The 20171-nt window shown below is 44.5% G+C and overlaps 1 protein-coding gene across 1 annotated transcript in view; it reads left to right on the forward strand.

Moving 5' to 3' along the window:
* snd1 (staphylococcal nuclease and tudor domain containing 1) overlaps nucleotides 1–20171 on the forward strand; it is a 165555-nt gene that overhangs the window by 110775 nt on the left and 34609 nt on the right. The window contains 1 exon segment of the mRNA XM_031582313.2: nucleotides 17066–17210. Coding sequence (XP_031438173.1) covers nucleotides 17066–17210 — 145 coding nt within the window.

Below are 20171 nucleotides of genomic sequence, written 5' to 3' on the forward strand. Positions count from 1 at the left end.
AATTAGAACTGGATAATTACGAAAAAATAAATCAAGTCCTGAAAATAGCCACTTTTCTGTCGAGCAAGGGATTTTCGAATCTAATTACAGGCAAGTATATAGATTAGCAAGGCCCTGATGGGCTCCCGTGCCACACAGCATGAGCAGGGAGTGATGCTCCAGCTCCCCTTCTCTCTGATCTCCTTGACCGTTCTCCTCACCACCTCCTCCCCACTCCTGCTGATCTCCTTCACCAGACCCGTCTCACAACCACATACCCCCATCTCCCACTCCTGGTCTCTCTGGAAACCTCCTTCATTCAATATCTCTTTCATCCTCTCATTGTCCCTCGGCCCTCTTTTACAGGCTTTGTTAGGCCTTAGAATAAAGAAGCTTAATTCTGTCTCTATGGTGGAGCCACGGCACGATTTAATGCCCAGCTGTTTTTTTTTTTTTCTTTTTTCATTTTCCACTTTGTATTAATGTCATCTAGGTTGAGTGGGTCACCTGGATACTCTGGCATTCTGACATTTACAAGCAGTAAAACCTGCAGCAGGAAGGTGTCTCTTTCTTTCTTTTTAGCTCTCTCTCTCTCTCTCTCTCCCCTCTTTCTTTCTTTCTTTCTTTCTTTCTTTCTTTCTCTATCTCTCTCTCTCACACTCTCTCTTTCTCTCTCTCTCTCCTCTCTCTTTCTTTCTTTCTTTCTTTCTTTCTTTCTTTCTCTCTCTCTCTCTCTCTCGCACACACACTCTCTCCTGTCCCTCTCTTTCCCCCTCCTTCCCTCCTTCCCTCCTTCCCTTGGTTGTCTTACTTCCCCGTGGGGTACAGTCCATGGCAGTGTGAGCTCCTCAGCATACCCTACTTTGACACTGAACACAGGCATGTCCTTGTGGACCGCTGATTGAAGTGTAATCCTCTTTGGAATTTTTTTTTGGGAGATATCCAATCACTTTGAGTAACTTTGAATACAACACGTCATCGTGGTGCTTATGCCAGACTCATGTCCTGGAAAAGGAGAAATATTGTATATTGTACAAATATTGCACACACTCAAACGTACCAAACCTCCCATTGTTTCTGTAGATCACAGCCAGATTTCTTCCCTGCTTTCCCCTGGAAGGAGCAATTATGAGGGATCTAGGCTGTCCCCTTGAGCCCACATCACCCATTCTGTACTTTTCTTCTGTTCTTTCTTTTCCTTTCTTTCTACCAGTCTATCCATCCATCCATTAAAAGTGTTCTGATCAAAAAAGCAGAAAGAAATGGTCTCACTGTTAAAGGTCCCAAGAAGCCCCATCCTACATAGTCAGCATATTACACACCTGGCTAAACAAGAACAAGCTGAGGATGAATCAAGATAATTGGAGTTTGAGAGTAGCTAATAGGGCTGTGTGTTCAGAGCCCCGAGTCTAGGCTTTTCACACTAAAAGCACTCTGTGCCCAAGTCAAAGACATAGATGGCTTTACTTTTGGCATCATAATCTACAGTCAGGAAGTATTTTATCAATTCATGGTTAGTCGAAAGCTTGCTTTTGTATCTGCATGCAATGTACCATGGATAGAGAAGCTGAGAAGAGGACTTTAGAGAAAAGGGTGCTATTGAGGCAGTCTTTGAAGTGAGTTATTCTACATAGTACCGACTGATTTAACGGTCTCTCATGTCATTGATTCAACAGCAAACAATCGGTTTAAACTCCGATTGGCTGAAAATGAAGGCATTGAGCCATCCTGTTTTTATCCATTTCAAAATCACCTTAAATGCCAGAATGTTTTCATGTTTCATTCATAGAGCACCCCTAACCTAAACCTATTAAACCACCACAAAGTTTTCTCTTTTTTTTCAACAAAATTATGATCATTTATATACTCATCATTTGTTCATTTGTTCATTCATCCATGCTAGCAATCCTAGTTAATCCCTTTTAAGCAGATCTTCATCTCCCCCCCCCCTCCCTTTGGCTGCCCTGCTCATCGTCCCCTTGATGGCCTTCATGAAGAGATCTGTGGGCTGTGATTCTTGTGCCTTTCGTCTCCTCCTGCTCTCTGGTTCCTAAATTGCATTAGCCACAGTGAAGGATTGAGACTAATAGCAGTGGGGCAGCAGGTGATTATATATTTATATATTACCATTCTGGCCATCACTCCTCACACCCCTGTCATTGTTGCCTGCTAATTTAACAAATGGAGGCCAGGCAATGTCGGGCAGGAACAACGGGAGTGACACTATGAATCACAGAAAGAGTTATCCAATTAGACCCGGCAGTTTCCCTCCAGATACTTGCACTGTTTCTCAGCAGCTCTCAAGCCTATGCTCCATGTTGGATACACCATCTTACTCCCCCATGCTGCACACAACACTTCACACACTCCAACTCTATGTTGGAATCCGTGTACAGATAGAAACATTGATCCAAGTTTTCAGGCAGGTAGTCCTATATCTCTCACAATCACATGGCTGCAGATAGTCCTATATCTCTCCCAATCACATGGCTGATAGTCCTATATCTCTCCCAATCACATGGCTGATAGTCCTATATCGCTCACAATCACATGGCTGATAGTCCTATATCGCTCACAATCACATGGCTGCAGATAGTCCTATATCTCTCACAATCACATGGCTGATAGTCCTATATCTCTCCCAATCACATGGTAGATAGTCCTATATCTCTCAAAATCACATGGCTGATAGTCCTATATCGCTCACAATCACATGGCTGATAGTCCTATATCTCTCACAATCACATGGCTGGTAGTCCTATATCCCTCACAATCACATGGCTGCAGATAGTCCTATATCTCTCCCAATCACATGACTGCAGATTCAACCGCCAAGTACAAACCCTTACAGTTTAGTCCCTCCAGTTTTTTTCTCGATTCCTCGCAAATTCAACGCAGAATCAGCAGTTTACTGCATTGTTCCGTGACATTGCATTTGTTCTTATTTACTGCATAAATTGTGCATAAAATAAGCATTGATGTTAAATTGCAACTTATTTCCGCTTCTTCTGGCCTCCTGATGGTGGTATAAGGTTAGGCACAGTCTGTCTCAACCACTGCCACTGCTTAAAATCATGTGGGATGGATTGACGACTACGGTGAAGTTAGCTTGAACTACTTCTACTTTACACATTATGCTATTCTACCTTGTATTCAGTTGGGAAATTGTAAATAGTGTTGGAACAAGATATTCATCTTCAGGAATATCAGCCGTTTGTCTTGCATGGAGATGGCATTTCAAAATAAAAGCCGTTCCAAATTCATGCATAGGTCTATTGAAGGGTAATTTGAGTGACTAGACTATCGGCAAAGGAATGGTCAAATGGTCATTGGGCATACCGAATAGAGAGACAACCCAAGACATGCTACGCAGAGTGGAGACAATACAGACAGCAGATGAAGAAGAAATGTTGTTCCACAGGCTTTATCAACCTGGTGCACAAACAACAGTCCAAAAATACCGCAACACAATACAAATCATATAATATAATATAATATGCATTCACGTAACGCTTACAGTGAGTGGTCATTAATGCCAAGAGGATTCCTGGTGCCACTCACGAGAGATCGCCACTGGACATGGCAGGGAAGGTTGCCATCAATGGATGGAATTGCAAATGTGTTTTAATCGGCAGGAAGCATAACAAGAAGTAATGTAACTGTTGAAACTATGTCAGTGTAAATGCAGTGGCCTCCTGGAGAGCTTTGCTACATTAGCGTCATGTAATCTGCTGTGCCAGTGGTCATAGAGAAGGCTTCTGAATGGGTTCACATGATAGCGGTATGTGCGCTGCTCCCGTCCCACTTTTAGAACTAATTTCTGCGGTCATACAAAGGCTAACCTCTGATGACAGCCATTCTATAGATCTAATGGATTACATAATATGAGCTTTACTGTTCTAACCAGTGGTGATATACGTATATAGCTCTCCTCCATTCTCTCTCTGCCCCCTCCCCTCCCCTCCCCCGTCACTTGCCTTACTTCAAACACTATAACCCCCCTGCAGGCTAGTGGCACACGCATGCATGTTCATACATACACACACACACAGAGCACACACAGAGCACAGGGGGGGTTGGGAGAAGAGATCAGTACAGGACTTAGGCACATGTTATGTACACATTCTCTCAAATCCCTCAGAGATTTTCAGTTTTTTTGTTCACTGGGCTGAGTTGTCGAGGCATAAGCTTTTAAATGGTTTGATTGTTTTAAACTCTTTGATATTTATCGTGATTACTCCAATTTTCGACTAGATTGTCATGGTCCTTCAATACTACTCATAAGAAAAATAAAATAACTCTACATTTTTTTTTTTTTTTATTAGTTGGTGTCCGTTAAGATGGCCCAATCATGTATGTGTATTAGAGCCCAACTAATATAGGATTTTTAATATTTGAGGACTTCAAAATCTGTTAAAGATATATCAGCGAATATTCATTTTAAACAGAAACACAACCAAGATTTTTACATTTAGCATAGTGATTGAAGAGTTCTGATCAAGAGCTCTGCTGTCATTTATAGACAAAAGTAAAATTTTGTTGTTGTTTGATAGTTGATCTGTCACAATGATTCATTTCAATGTATTCAGTTATTCAGCTTATCCCTTTCAACTCTATACAAGCTCCAACGAAGCATTTTCAACCACCATTTGCCACCCTTTAAAAAAAGCCATCTTTAACTATGCAGTACTTATTTTATTGCAGTTTCTTGCGTGTTTCAACAAAAGTGCTAGCCGACATGAACGTTCTCAGGTTTATTTAGGCTTGAAGGAGAAGTGAAGGGAGATGTATGTTATTATTTTAGATACTTTAGATTCTTAGCCTAGGAAACAAATGTGTTGCCAATGCTACTGTATGTTTCCTGGTGGAAAACTATACTATGACAACACTGGTCATTTAGTTGAAGGATCAATCTTCAGCTTACCCCATTTATTTATTTATTTATTTATTTATTTATTTATTGGCAATTCTAAAAGCTGATAACGACAGATCGGCAATGAGCTTATATCTGCTAATAATATTGGCACGCTGATTTCAGCCGGACACTTATGTATGTGCTGTAAGTAAAGAATAGAGATAACAAAGAAGTTCCTGTATCATCTTTTTTTTGAGTTTCAGTAACCACCCTAAATTAACATAATAAAGTAACTTAATGCCAATTTGTGTGGAGAAGCTAACTTTCACCAAGCCTCAGCCTTTTTGTCTTATGTAGAAATTACAATCTACCTGTTTAGTCCAGCTTGTGCTTATTTAAAATAGACAGATAGCTTTGTTCCTTGTTATAGAGTTCTCTGAACAGTAAGCCTTGATTCTCTTTACAGTCAATGCACCATGACCAACAGTAAATTGACCCCACTATCACAACAAAACAACAAAACCATGGTCACACACGGACCTCTCTAAAGGCTCATTTTGTATTATTGGCCTTACATATGCATACATGTGCACAGTCACTATTAGATAATGAGTTCATGTCCGATGCACATGAAAGCACATCTCCTTACAGTATTTTGCAGTACAGTGATGTCTCATCCTGTTGATGTCTGTGCCCATATTCATGTGCCCTTGGCCCTTTGACCTTCCTTCTCCAGTGGGCTGTGGGCTTCCTCTAGGCTCTTAGCAAAGGTCCTCGGGGGCAGTTTTGCGGCTGCCCTTGGCCCGTCCACACGACTCTCGAGCACCCTGGTTGTAATGTGTGTAAAGGGAGGGGCGGGGGGGCAGTGTGACACAGACAATAATGAGAGATGACATTGTGAATTGCATTACTGCTGATTAACACATGCTTGGGTACGCAGGCAGCAAGAGGAACAGAAATGATTGCCATCTCTCTTTGCTTTCTCTGTGTGCTCCCCTTCCCCCCTTTCTCTAGAGAGAGCTGTTGAGTGGTGGTGAGGGTGAAGGACATGTTGATCTTGGCCCATTAGTCCTTGGGAACTGCTGCTAACGGCCATATTTTTTGCACTAGTTGTAGTAGAGGTAAAATGGTCAGTTGGATGTACATTGTGGAATTCCATAGTAGCGTTGCTTGTCGTGATGTTAAATGTTTGTGACATCCCCCCCCCCCCCCCACCACCGATCTCTCCGACTTTCTCTCGGAATGCCAGTGATGTAAATGTTGTTGGAGCTGTTGGAGTCCTATGCTTTAGCGTTGGTCTTGGTGCCTGTAGCCCATCTCTCTGCTGGGGGCGTGACTTGCTGGCTCAGGAGCCTTTGGAGCTCCCCCTGGTTTTGGATGTGTGGTGGTGGCGGCTTTTCCCGACCAAAACAGTTCCATTTTGGGATTGGACCACGAGCATCACCAAAGGGCTTGAATCTGCCTGCCAACTCTAAAGGGTTAATCGGGTGGCAATGCAAGAGATGTAGAGTTAAATCGTTCTGGAGTTTTATACTTCCAATGGGATCGCGGTGCTTTTTGTGCTCTTGATTCCATGTATATTGACACACTGGCGGGTCTCTGAGAAAGAGACCGAGAGTGTGGGAGAGGCAGCAGAGCCGGAGAAGGAATATATATATATATATATATATATATAGAGAGAGAGAGGGAGAGGTGTAAGCTCTGAGATCCTCTGCTGGGGACTGGGCTAACTCTGGAGCTAATGGCTCATCAATTTTCTTTATTACCTGCGCTAAAAAAAAGGAGCCTGAGAGTAGGGGGAGGCTATTCTTAGATCTTCAGCCTATTTCACTTCTAAATGCACTCTCTCATTCTCTCATTCTCTCATCCTCTGTCCCTCTGGCTTCCATGAAGACCAAGAGCGATGCTTGGACACTTATTTAGTGTGTTTTTTTTTGTTTTGTTTTTTTTTTTTTTTTTGTAGCAGAATTACAGCTAAATGCTGCCATTCACTGGAGTGGTTGAGTGGAAAATATCTGAAATAAATGTCCATTTACCATTTCAAAGCCACAAACAAAAGAGTACTGGCACAAATCATATCAGTGGACAAATATAAAATCAGCTATCTTTGCTGCTAATGGTAACGGGGGCATGGTTCTGTCAGGATGTTTGGTTGTTTGTACATGCCATATCATATTAGAATGAAAAGCATGAAGGCCCATGAAGACATTTGATCTTGCTGACCTCAATCCTATGTTTTCTGCAATACTTCTATCTCTTGTATCAACCCTGTAGCCTATAAGGCTGCTAGAAGTCTGGGGCCCTTGCAGGTGCTAGTTTAAGACTGGTGCCCCACAAAGAGACACAAGGAACATAATTCATATAGAGGCGTTAGTGATAGAAAATGGCATTTTAACAGCAAATTAAATGGAGCTGACATATATCGTGTGCAAAGCAGTGTAACGAGTAACCTGTCACCTTATTGCTGTGAAAATGACTTTCAGGCTCCATAAATCGCAGCTGTATTTCCATACAGCCAGCCCACAGCCTTCTGCACATTTAAATAGTCATCCCCATATTGCCCATATTCTCAGATTCATCCTAGACTCAAATCTGCCCTAATAGTGTTTCCCAGGAAATCACTGAGAACATCCACAATGTGCCCTGTTAGTAGATCAGCTTGAGAACATCCACAATATGAACTGTTAGTAGATCAGCTTGAGAACATCCACAATATGAACTGTTAGTAGATCAGCTTGAGAACATCCACAATGTGCCCTGTTAGTAGATCAGCTTGAGAACATCCACAATATGAACTGTTAGTAGATCAGCTTGAGAACATCCACAATGTGCCCTGTTAGTAGATCAGCTTAAGAATGTTTTGCTGGCTGTAATCACGTGCAATCGTCTTTTTATATACACGCAAACCTTTAGTAAATCATGTAAATCAGAGTTTTGAAAAGTTGTTAAAAGACTGCAAGGTGTATTGAGAGATCGTGATCATACTGTTGCCTGCTCCAGTGTTGTTGCTGAAGTGATGGAAGGCAGTGTGCAGTATATGTCCTCTTAATATCAGACAGACTTGGGCCTCTGTCTGGCCTGAAGGAGACCCGGTTACGTAAATGTGCACTCAGTCTCTCTCTCTCTCTCTGTGCCTTCACTTCTCTTTCATCCCTTCATCATCCTCTTTCTTCCTCCCTCTCTGCCTCTATTTTCTCCATATCTCCAGTTGCTCTCCCCCCCCCCCCCCCCCCCAATATTTCTCTCCCTCTTCCTGTGTTTGCCTCCCTCCCCACACCCCACTCTCTTTCTCTCTTTCTGTGTCTCTCCATATCTCTCTCTCTCTCTCTCTCTCTCTCTCTTTCTCTCTTTCTGTGTCTCTCCATATCTCCCTCTCTGTCCCCGTGCCCTGGGCTAGTTGCCAGCTCAATGGGCAGGACATGCTCTGACATGGCTGCAGAGGCTTTGGAGGACTCCTCCTGGGCATAAGTGTTTTCCTGCAGGGCAACTGTCCATTGCATTTCCCTCTTAACCCATTATTTCCCTTCCGTATTCCTTTGTCCTCATGGGCACAGGCTACAGCGCTCCCCAAGTAAACACACACACACACACACACACACACACACACACACACACACACACACACACACACACACACACACACACACACACACACACACACACACAGAGACAGAGTGAGAGAGAGAGAGAGGCTGGCTCTGAGAACGACGCAAAGAACATTTGATCTGAGAAAGGAGAGGCACACTTCAAGAGATAAGCTCCAGCGTCACCATGGAGACTCCTTAGCAACACTCAAAAATATGTGGTTGATTAATTGCCTTTTAATTGCATATTTGCACTGTAATTTGGAATATACTGTAACTTCAAGGCAGTTTTACATACAAAAGAACGCTATTGGACACTGTAATTTGCAGTGACAAAAGCAGTGAATGCACAATAAGCTGTTTGATGAGTGGATTCTAAATATGGCAATACATTCATCAGGCATTTCAGTCCCCTTTCTCCTGAATGTAAGCTCGCTGCCAGGGTCACTTCAGTAGTGCGTGTGTCACACATTACTTCATTGTCAATCTACCAAGAAGAATGGACAATACCTTGACTTCCTGGAAAATCAAAACACCGCAAGCCATCCCTGAATTCCTTCAATCCGTCTTCCTTTTAGACATGACGCCTGTAACATCAAATGAATGAATTGCACAGAAATCCTATAGAAAGCCGTAAGCCCACGTGTGAGATCCTATAGAAAGCCATACGCCCACGTCAGATCCTATAGAAAGCCGTACGCCCACGTCAGATCCTATAGAAAGCCGTAAGACCACGTGAGAGATCCTATAGAAAGCCATACGCCCACGTGTGAGATCCTATAGAAAGCCGTAAGACCACGTGAGAGATCCTATAGAAAGCCATACGCCCACGTGTGAGATCCTATAGAAAGCCATACGCCCACGTGTGAGATCCTATAGAAAGCCATACGCCCACGTGTGAGATCCTATAGAAAGCCGTTAGACCACGTAACAGATCCTATAGAAAGCCATTAGCCCTCGAGTGACCCTATAGAAAGCCGAGATCCTATAGAAAGCCGTAAGCCCACGTGTGAGATCCTATAGAAAGCCGTAAGCCCACGTGTGAGATCCTATAGAAAGCCATAAGCCCACGTGTGAGATCCTATAGAAAGCCGTAAACCCACATGAGAGATCCTATAGAAAGCCGTAATCCCACGTGAGTGGTGTGCTGTGCTGTGTGTCTGCTATAGCTATAAAATGCTCTACCAGGCGATGCTGCTGCTTTCTATGGTTTTGCTTGTAGTGACTGCAGCATCATCCATAGGCTTCACTCAGGCAGAAAGGGCGTCTGCGTGCGTGTGCGTGTGCGTGTGTGCGTGTGTGTGTGCGTGCGTGCGTGCGTGCGTGCGTGCGTGCGTGCGTGCGTGCGTGTGTGTGTGTTGCATAAGGGCCCTTGTGTCTGCGCTTCTCCCTGCAGCAGCAGTGTCTCTTGAGACGGGGGTGGCATGGTGGAGTATAGTGAGAACACTGCTGTCTAAAGAGCAGGTTTAGACAGCACACACACACACACACACACACACACACTCACAGAGAAACACACACACACACACACACACAGAGAAACACACACACACTCACAGAGAAACACACACACACTCACAGAGAAACACACACACACACACAGAAACACACACACACACACACACACACAGAAACACACACACACACACACACACACACACTCACAGAGAAACACACACACACTCACAGAGAAACACACACACACACACACACACACAGAAACACACACACACACACACACACACACACACACACACACACACACACACACACACAGAAACACACACACACAGAAACACACACACACACACACACACACACACACACACACACACACACACAGACACACACACACAGAAACACACACACACACACACAGAAACACACACACACTCACAGAGAAACACACACAGAAACACACACACACACACAGAAACACACACACACACACACAGAAACACACACACACACTCACAGAGAAACACACACACACACACACACTCACAGAGAAACACACACACACTCACAGAGAAACACACACACACACACACACAGAAACACACACTCTCTGCCAGCTCATTTTTTCTCAGTGCCACCCGCCACCACGCAGATGTGTATGCCCTGTTACCATGGTAATGGCCTGTGGACATATCACTGTGAAACAGACTCATTCTAAGCGCTGTCATCTGTCCACCCATTGCTGAACACACACACACACACACACACACACAGAAACACACACTCTGTCCACCCATTGCTCAAGGCATTTATTAAGCCCAACCCCTACTAAGCTCTACGGCAGTATACGGTTGCATTCCTCCACCACGACATATCTCTTGATGTGACTTTCCAAAAACAGTCCTGGTGTGCGGGTGCATGCGTGTGTGTGTGTGTGTGTGTGTGTGTGTGTGTGTATCAGTATGTGACATGGAGAGAGATTGTAGGGAAGGAGGTTATATTAGCAGTGTAAGCTGCAGTTTAGAGTCTGCTGCTGTGGAACATCTGTTGGCCGTGATACGAGGCTAAGAAGAGGCTCTCTGGCTGCTTAAATTCCCAGCTGCTCGCTCAAACCCTATGCACCACCTGTGCAGTTTTAATGCATAATTTATCTGCTAAGTAACCACATCCAAGTCTTCTCATATACCCTCCTCTCTACCGCACCGTGCTGTCCAAGCCGGACAGGCAGGACATATCCACATAAAACCGGATTTCAGTGCTTCTCCGTGTTGCCATCCGAGACAGCCTAGCATTACGCCACAATGAGTCTTCTAGGGTTAGGCATGTATTGTGTGTATTGTGTGTCCTACAAGTGTAAAGATGGTATAGAATTGTACACTGACACTAGACCATGTTAAACGGGCTGTGATTCTTCTGTTTCACTGTGGTTGATTGGGTATGGTCAAGAAACGGCACACGATGGCATTTCAGTATTTCAATATTGTCTTGGGTTTATGCTTGACTAATGTTTGTCTGTGCCTTAAACATAGAGGCGTATCTTTACTAGTAGTAGAGTATGGTTGTGTGTGTGTGTGTGTGTGTGTGTGTGTGTGTGTGTGGTGTTGGCTCTGAGTGTAAAAGAGATGGAGACAGTAGTCGTAGAGTATGGTGGCGTGTGTGTGTGTGTGTGTGTGTGTGTGTGTGGTTTTGCCTCTGAGTGTAAAAGAGATGGAGACAGAGACAGATCTCCCTGATGCCCTGTCCTCTCAAGGCTGCTGTGTGTTTAATGGCCTATGGTGTTCAGGCAGGCTGCTCATAGTGCATCTAAATATGACAGCAGCAGGCCAGTGTCAGGGCCTGTGAACGTGGTTGGAATGTTTATGCTCATACCCTTAAATCAGCCACATCGCCTCCCCCCCCCCCCCACTTAACCCTCCGACAGCTCCTTGCCCTGGGGTTAATGACTCCTCAAGCAGCCCCCCCCCTACCACTGGAGCAAGGTGTCGGGCAGAGAAGGGGGGGGGGGGGGTGTTCTTACGTGCACATTGTCAAGTCCCTCACCTCAAGAGGCCACAGCTGTCACATGTCAATCGTGAGATCATCAAACAGGCATACATACAGCACACAGGCATACAGCACACAGGCATACAGCACTCCCATACGCAAGTTCTACTGTGAGCCAGGCTATAGATCAGTCAGTCACTCACTCACGCTTGCACTCTTTCAGTTCTGATGGGAAGCATGTCGCTGAGCACGTCCCAAATGTTTCATCTCTCATGTGGGTGTGATCAAATCAGTTAGCTGAGCTCCCTCACCTCGCCTAGTAGGATTCTACATTTGATTTGTTTTTTCCTCTAGCAGACTTAAGCAACCACATTTTTAATTATATTGGGATCAAGTAATATTGGATGGATGGGGAAATCATATAATGTAAATCTCAAACCTCTGTCCTCACATTTTCAGGGAGTGGTAATATGGTTTGGAAGTGTTTATGTGTATATAATATGCATTACTGTACAATGCTGGTGTGTCGCTTTGGATGGAATTGCTAAATTACAAATTTTTTTTAAATGTGTATGCTGTCAATGCAGCAATTATTAAAATGGTGGCTTGGTGGTGCTGTGTTATGTGATTGTGTGATTGTTGGAGTCTATTGTATCGACTACAAGATCTGCGATCACCTGTCACCTGTTATGTTGGTGGTGTTAGTCACCTGTGGTGTTCATTTCCCCCATGTTTTATAATAGTTCCCTCAGTACAGTCAGGCATTATGATTGAGCCCAGAAAGGCATGGGTCATAGACCACAGTTGACCTCTGCTGTTGAACCCAATGCTTTCTGCCAGGGGTAGTGCAGGGTAGTGATGGATTATGATTGTGCTCTTTGACTCAGTGTCATTCAACCTATCAGCCTATTCAGCCTGCACTTGCACATTCCTGTTTATTCCTTAGTCCTGCTATGGAAACTGTCTGATGAAGGCAAGCTAATTGTGCTGCTTTTTCTTCCGTCTGGCTTCCACATTAGCGGTCTGAATGCCTACGCTGGCTCTTGATGAGATGTCTTCACAAATGCACATATGTGCACGCAGCTGGTTGTTGTGCATCCAAAGAGTCATTTTCTTGAATGTTGTATCTCATTAGGATATTATGAAATGTATACCCTGTGATTGGCCTGTGATCTTTGATCTGATTGGTCTAGACCAGACAAGACATGTCAAACACATTTGCATTTCCATTTAGTCACTCCCTCTAGGATTTTGTGATCGTGCGTTTATTTGTGTTTATTTGTGTTTATTTGTGCGCAATTCCAAGGTTTTCCCACAATTCGCAATTGTTTCTCTTGTTGCTGCAATATTTCTGCAAATTATTCCAATTGATTTTAGTTTTCTGCGATTTTTGAGAATTCAGTCACGTTTGGCCACAAAAATCAAACAAACAAACCCTCGCAAGAGACTGTTTAGTCATTGTATTCAAAGCAACTTACAATTTGAGGTACAAATTGCAAGCGAGCGGTCATATCACACTTAGGTAGTCTGGTATACCCAGACCCAAATTCCCTTCTTGAATAGGGTCTAGCCTAGGCAGCTCCATTAAGGATGGTTCCAGTCGTTGCCTGCTAATGGACGTAGACCTCGGGTTCATTTAGAAAACATTAGAGCAACCTTTAACCAATCAGGAGGGCCCAGCCTTTAACCAATCAGGATGGCCCTGCCTTTAACCAATCAGGATGGCCCAGTGATTCATCTTGTGGAGAGCGTTTCCAGACTAGAATCACAGTGAAAATCGAGCTGGGAGCAATAGGTGGGTGATAGCCAGGCTACCAAAAGTGTTTTTTTTTTTAAATATTTGTGTTTGTTTGTTTTTTCCAAGTTCTTAAGTTGTGGAAGAGCAGATTCAGTTTCTTCTTGAATGAGTGGGAGCGTGTGGTCACAGAGCATGTGGAGCTAGGCAGCTTGTTCTTCTGCTGTGGAATCACTTAATGGATAGAGAGATATTTGATTTCATGTTAGTTGGGGGGAACACAATACATCCCCCACATGGGAAAGTCTTCCTCCCACAGAGGTCACAGTGAATCATAGCCCCCCCTCCCCTGGTTAAACTTGCTGCAGATCACAGACCTCACACTAGAACTAGCTTGTCAAATCTCCACTCTCTTGTCTGTTTGTCTGACTGTATTCCGTGCCCCTGCTCTGCCCCTGCCCTCTCCTCTCCTCTCCTCTCCTCTCCACTCTCTTTTTCTCCTCCTGAGTCCCGTCGTGCCCTGGCTGGGAGTCTGTGTGCTCTGGGTGTTGATGGGGCCTCGCTCTTACAGGGCTGAACACATTCTATTGGAATTGACACGCTGTCACCTTTAATCAGTGTTCGGGATGTCCCCCCTCCTCTTTTCCTGGTGTGTGTGTGTGTGTGTGTGTGTGTGTGTGTGTGTGTGTGTGTGTGTGTGTGTGAGAAAGAGAGTGAAAGAGAGAGGAAAAAAGAGTTTTCTTTATGATTGTGATAGAATAGCTCAGTAAGAGGCGCACTGCCTTCCCCATCCCATCACCTGAATGCTGAGTACTACTCTAGCTAATTGCTCCTCGGTCACCCCAGGCCAGACACTGTGCTAGACTGTAGTACCACTGCGCTATGGAAGAATGCTTTCAATAATTAAATAATAATAATAATTAAGACCTTTGTCAGGTTTTTAATGGCACACACGACACACTGGAACACACACGTGCATATATGGAGGCGACACAGGACACACACACACACACACACACGCAGGTAGGCCTGAGGTCGCTGTGAATTTATTTTCTGCTTTTTCCCATCCTGGACCGTCCTTCCTCAAGGACCTCCCAGGAGCAGTGGGCAGCTTTGCAGCGCCCGGGGACCAAGTGAAGTGAACTGTCCATCTTTGGTCAGGGATGGACATGTGTTCTGTTATTTTAGTAGCTTTTTCATCAAATACACATACAAGCCCAGTCCCAGAGAGCCACATCTGTAATCATCATTTACATTTTACATTTAGTCATTTAGCAGACGCTTTTATCCAAAGCGACTTACAAGGATGTATACACATTTTTTTACATTTACACTGATGGCACACTGCACATCAGGAGCAATTAGGGGTTCAGTGTCTTGCTCAAGGACGCTTCGACAGGGAATCGAACTAGCAACCTTCTGATTACTAAACGACTTCTCCACCTCCTGTACCACTGTCGCCATCAGTCCTCATTAGAATAGGTCCACTGCAGGTTTGGTCCTGTAGTCACATGTCTCTTCTGCTCTGTGTGTGTGTCATTGTCTAAGAAGCATGACGAGAGGATTCTGGTCCCTTGACAAGAGCTGTCTTCTGTTCCTTTGAGGTTGCCATCCATTAGGCTGCTGATAGAATAGAGCTGACACTTGGCCTTGTGAAGGTCACAGACAGCCACTTCTGCTTCAGGAAGTCCCTCATTTGGCCAGCTCTTTCAAAGGGCTGGATGGTGTGTTGAGTCTGGGCTTGGGTCTTACCTCCATTTCTCCATCTCTCCATCTCTCTGCACGCTCACTGCAGTGGTGGCTGCTGTAGTGAAGGAGGAGGAGGAGCAGTAGCAGTAGCAGCCACACCTGCACTCAAGTGGAACAAACAGGAATGGTTGGTTGCTCAGGGAAGGTCATCTGCTTCAGGCGGGAGAGAGATTGTGTGTGTGTGTGTGTGTGTGTGTGTGTGTGTGTGTGTGTGTGTGTGTGTGTGTGTGTGTGTGTGTGTGTGTGTGTGTGTGTGTGTGTGTGTGTGTGTGTGCAGTTAGGGATTATTTGGTTTGGAGGTCTCTTATGTTTTTTTGTGTTGTTGCTTTGGCATTAGGACGTCCATGGGTGAGTGTGTATGTGAGTGGGTGTGTGTGTGTGTGTGGGGTATGGGCTCTCGTGCCCTTGCCACTGCGGCATGAATCTGCACATGTCAGAGGTCATTCAGCCGCCAGGCTTGAGCCTCCATGGTGACCAGCTGTGCCAGAGACGACACTGTGACGCTCGCCACCATAATGAATAGTGACACTGTAATCTGTGTCATTCTGATTGGCCCTGCCTCTCCGATTAAAAAGCTTCTCTGTGCAGCAGCATTGCATTATGGGAGCAGATTGGTGCGGGGTGCAGAGGGCACTGGGCACTGGACTGCTGCAGCGTGACGTATTTACATCTTCATTAACATCCCATAATATCTGAGAGCTTATTTGTCTGTTGGTTTCTTAATTCATTGCATGGCTAGGAGGTGAATAATTGATTGCGATTGGATGGTTTGCCCTAGTCCTTTGTCATGTGTGGCAAGGTCTTAAAGGCTCAGTGCTTGTGTCACTTGTATTTGTCACACAAGATTTGTGTACCTGTGCACTGGCTCTGCTGCAGGAAGGGGAAACACACAGTCAAGTCCTCCTTGTAAATGTCTGCTCTGCCCTGTTTATAGACTTAATTAGCTCACACCAATTCTGTATCAAATATTTATTCCTAATTAACTTGTAACAAGACTCTTGAGAGGAAAAAAGACACTGTAATGCAGTCCCTTGACAATGTGATTTAGTCTGGAGACAGCCTTAGAGAAGACTAGTGTGGCATCCTTGAGTGGGAGCGAAATGTTGACAGATATTTTTATAATGGTGCTGTAGTTGTTACGCTGGTTGATTTTTGTGCAACAATTGCTTAGCTGGTTGGGAAGAGACATTGTCCACAGTCTGTAGTTTTTCCATTTGTTGCCCCAAGCTTAACTCTTTGGTGTAATGAGCCTGCTGCTGCTGCTGCCCGTGTCTACTCTCGTGGAATGACAAGAGAATCGGCCAGAAGACCCTCATACAGTGCTCTAACTTCAAACCCGGGTCACAGCTTGATTGGAATCCATTGCACTTTTCAATGAATTCAGCCAAATTCTCCTCACGTTCCTCTGACTGTCCATTCAGTGTGTGCGGTCAAAACAATGCTGGTGTATGTGCACAGTCCTGGCTCTGTAAATGGGAAACAAAGTGACTGTCAGCAACGAGGCATTTCGGACCCACACCTCTAAGTAACTCCAACATGATCCGATTTCGCCACTGTACAAAGCTGTATTGTATAACACCGTCATGTTGCCTGCTACCTGATAAGAGATTTTAGTTTCGTCTCTCCATGTATAGCATATTATGTGATTTGTACAGTGTAGTTTACCACCCGGCATGTGAAATGATTCTTCTTTGTGTGTTGGTGTGTCTGATTCCTTGACAGATCTGGGCCAACTACGAGGAGAAACCAACAGAGGAAGTGGCAGCTCTGCAGTCAGAAGAGAGAGAGCGGGTGGCCAAGTACCGAGCCGTATACGTCACTGAAATCACAGACGAATTGCACTTCTATACACAGGATGTGGAAACGGGTACGTTCTACTAACTGACAGCAACTTAATAGCCGCCTTCATTTTTCTCCTTGTCTCTCTCCTTTCCTTTGCAGCTACTACATTTACATTTACATTTTACATTTAGTCATTTAGCAGACGCTTTTATCCAAAGCGACTTACATATGTGCGACTTACAATGTATACACATTTTACATTTACACTGATGGCACACTGCACATCAGGAGCAATTAGGGGTTCAGTGTCTTGCTCAAGGACGCTTCGACAGGGAATCGAACTAGCAACCTTCTGATTACTAAACGACTTCCCTACCTACTGTACCACTGTCGCCCCTACTACTACTATGCCAACTACTGTCAAAAGGCAGGGCAGGGCATGGCATGTTCTACCCACCATATGAGGCCCCTCAGGCATAGTTAACTTCATGGAACTAGGTCACCTGCAGAAGACATCTGTCTGAGGGAGGCCTCATGAATGTTCATAACTATTCACAGTTAGTTCAAGGGCATGGTTATCCTCCAAATCTGAGGGTTGAGTTATACATTTGGACACACCGCGAACACAGAGGTCTCTCATGCGTAGCTCGGTTTGGAAACACAAGCAGGTTATGTTTATGCAGAGCTGTGAAGTGTTCGTGAGGCTAGATTTTTTTTATATTTTGCTTGTTGGTTAATTCATAGTCATCTATATTCCTGTCAAGTCATCCAAAATTATGAATAAAAAAAAAAAAACAGTTCATTTGGTGGGGTTGGGAGTATGTTGTGACCAAAAGTCACATGCATGCACATATGCTTTGTACGTAGACAGTCTAGATACAGTTCACATAATACCCTTAAGTCATTTGAATAATTAAAGGGTCTTCTCCTATTTCAATCGTAGTCTACTTTGACAAGGCCATAAAATCGACTTTCGTCAACTCTTAATGCGTTTTAATGCGATAATTAATTAATTTGCATTAATTAAGAATCAATCTCAGTCTCGTGTTGCCAGGAGCGTGACAATCCCATCACATTAAGTCCCTCTTTTAGCTGTGGATAACTGGATGGAGGAGACCTGCAGGTGTTAGTGAATGCACAGGGCCCCCCGCCCCCCTCCTCCCCCATACAGCCCTCCCTCTTTCAGTCTCCTGTTCCAGTCAGCCTGAGAGGAAGTGGAGTTCCTTATCGCAGTTCACTGCGATATAACAGTATGGTACATGACACTAGTATGGTACATGACACAGCACACAAAACTCTTTGACTTGGTAGCGTAGAGGATGTACTCCGAGCTGGCACTTCGTCTTGCGAAGTTTTTCCAAAGAGGGTGATTTGTGCTGCGTGATTCAATTTATAGACTCCTGAGGGGGCGGGCTCAGGAGTAAGCGCAGACAAATCTCGCGGCCTTTCAGGCGTGAATGGATAAATGCTTCGATTTAGGCCCATGACTAGTGTCATGTACCATACTGTTATATCTGGTTCCTGCTTAAGGAACCGAGGTTACGTAATTAACCGAGACCATACATGTTACCGTACATGTTACCGTGGCTTCACCTCACTCTCTCCAGGTAGTGGGAATGCACACAGCAGACGCCATTCCCCCCAAGCAGATAATGCAGAATAAGTATAGGTCACTTGGGTACAGTGCCTCCCACACTTAAACAACATAGTTCATTATATTACACACACTCTTGTCCTTGTTTACACTCTTGTCCTCCTTTACACTCTTGTCCTCCTTTACACTCTTGTCCTTGTTTACACTCTTGTCCTTGTTTACACTCTTGTCCTCGTTTACACTCTTGTCCTTGTTTACACTCTTGTTTACACTCTTGTCCTCCTTTACACTCTTGTCCTTGTTTACACTCTTGTCCTCGTTTACACTCTTGTCCTTGTTTACACTCTTGTTTACACTCTTGTCCTCCTTTACACTCTTGTCCTTGTTTACGCTCTTGTCCTTGTTTACACTCTTGTCCTCGTTTACACTCTTGTCCTCGTTTACACTCTTGTCCTTGTTTACACTCTTGTCCTTGTTTACACTCTTGTCCTCGTTTACACTCTTGTCCTTGTTTACACTCTTGTCCTTGTTTACACTCTTGTCCTCGTTTACACTCTTGTCCTTGTTTACACTCTTGTCCTCGTTTACACTCTTGTCCTTGTTTACGCTCTTGTCCTTGTTTACACTCTTGTCCTCGTTTACACTCTTGTCCTTGTTTACACTCTTGTCCTTGTTTACACTCTTGTCCTTGTTTACACTCTTGTCTATGTGGTGTTTGTTCTTGTCCACATAAGATACCACAATAACACACAGCAGCAGGAGTCCAACAGAACAGATACTTGAGTGGAGAGGCAGACTAGTGCTTGAGTTCATAGACTGTAGATGATCAGAGGCTCAGAGAACAGAGACTCATGGAAACACAGCAACATGACTAGAATCAGTTTTACACATGTGAGGTAGATGGATAAACAAACAAACAAACAGTAAATAAATAATAGTGTGAAATGTAACGACAGGTTGTGTCACCCTGTTCAAGTATGCCTTTTGTTTTGCTCTGGAGAGCCACCAGGGACCTGTGGCTCGTACCACTGAAGTGTTCAGGATTGGCTGTTGGAATAACTCCCTCCACCGCATCTAGTCCTCGAGCCACTCAGCAGGAGAGAGTCACAGCACTGTTCTCTTGCTCTCTGTGTGTCTCTCATTACCAGCTTCAACCGTTTTTGGTCTTGTGATGGTGTGACTTGAAACCAGAAACCTATGTTGTCAAATGGTAAAACTCAGTCTTGATATGAGGTGGCTGTGTGTTCTCTGAAGACACGGCAGTCTTTCACCTTGTTCATGAATCCAGGCAAGTTTGTGGCACGCCATCATTCAGTGCTAACATTACCCCTCACCCCTCCCGTGCCACCATTCAGTGCTAACATCACCCCTCACCCTCCACCATTCAGTGCTAACATTACCCCTCACCCTCGCATGCCACCATTCAGTGCTAACATTACCCCTCACCCTCCC

The sequence above is a fragment of the Clupea harengus genome, chromosome 16, assembly GCF_900700415.2.
Source record: "Clupea harengus chromosome 16, Ch_v2.0.2, whole genome shotgun sequence".
In the NCBI taxonomy this organism is placed as follows: domain Eukaryota; kingdom Metazoa; phylum Chordata; class Actinopteri; order Clupeiformes; family Clupeidae; genus Clupea; species Clupea harengus.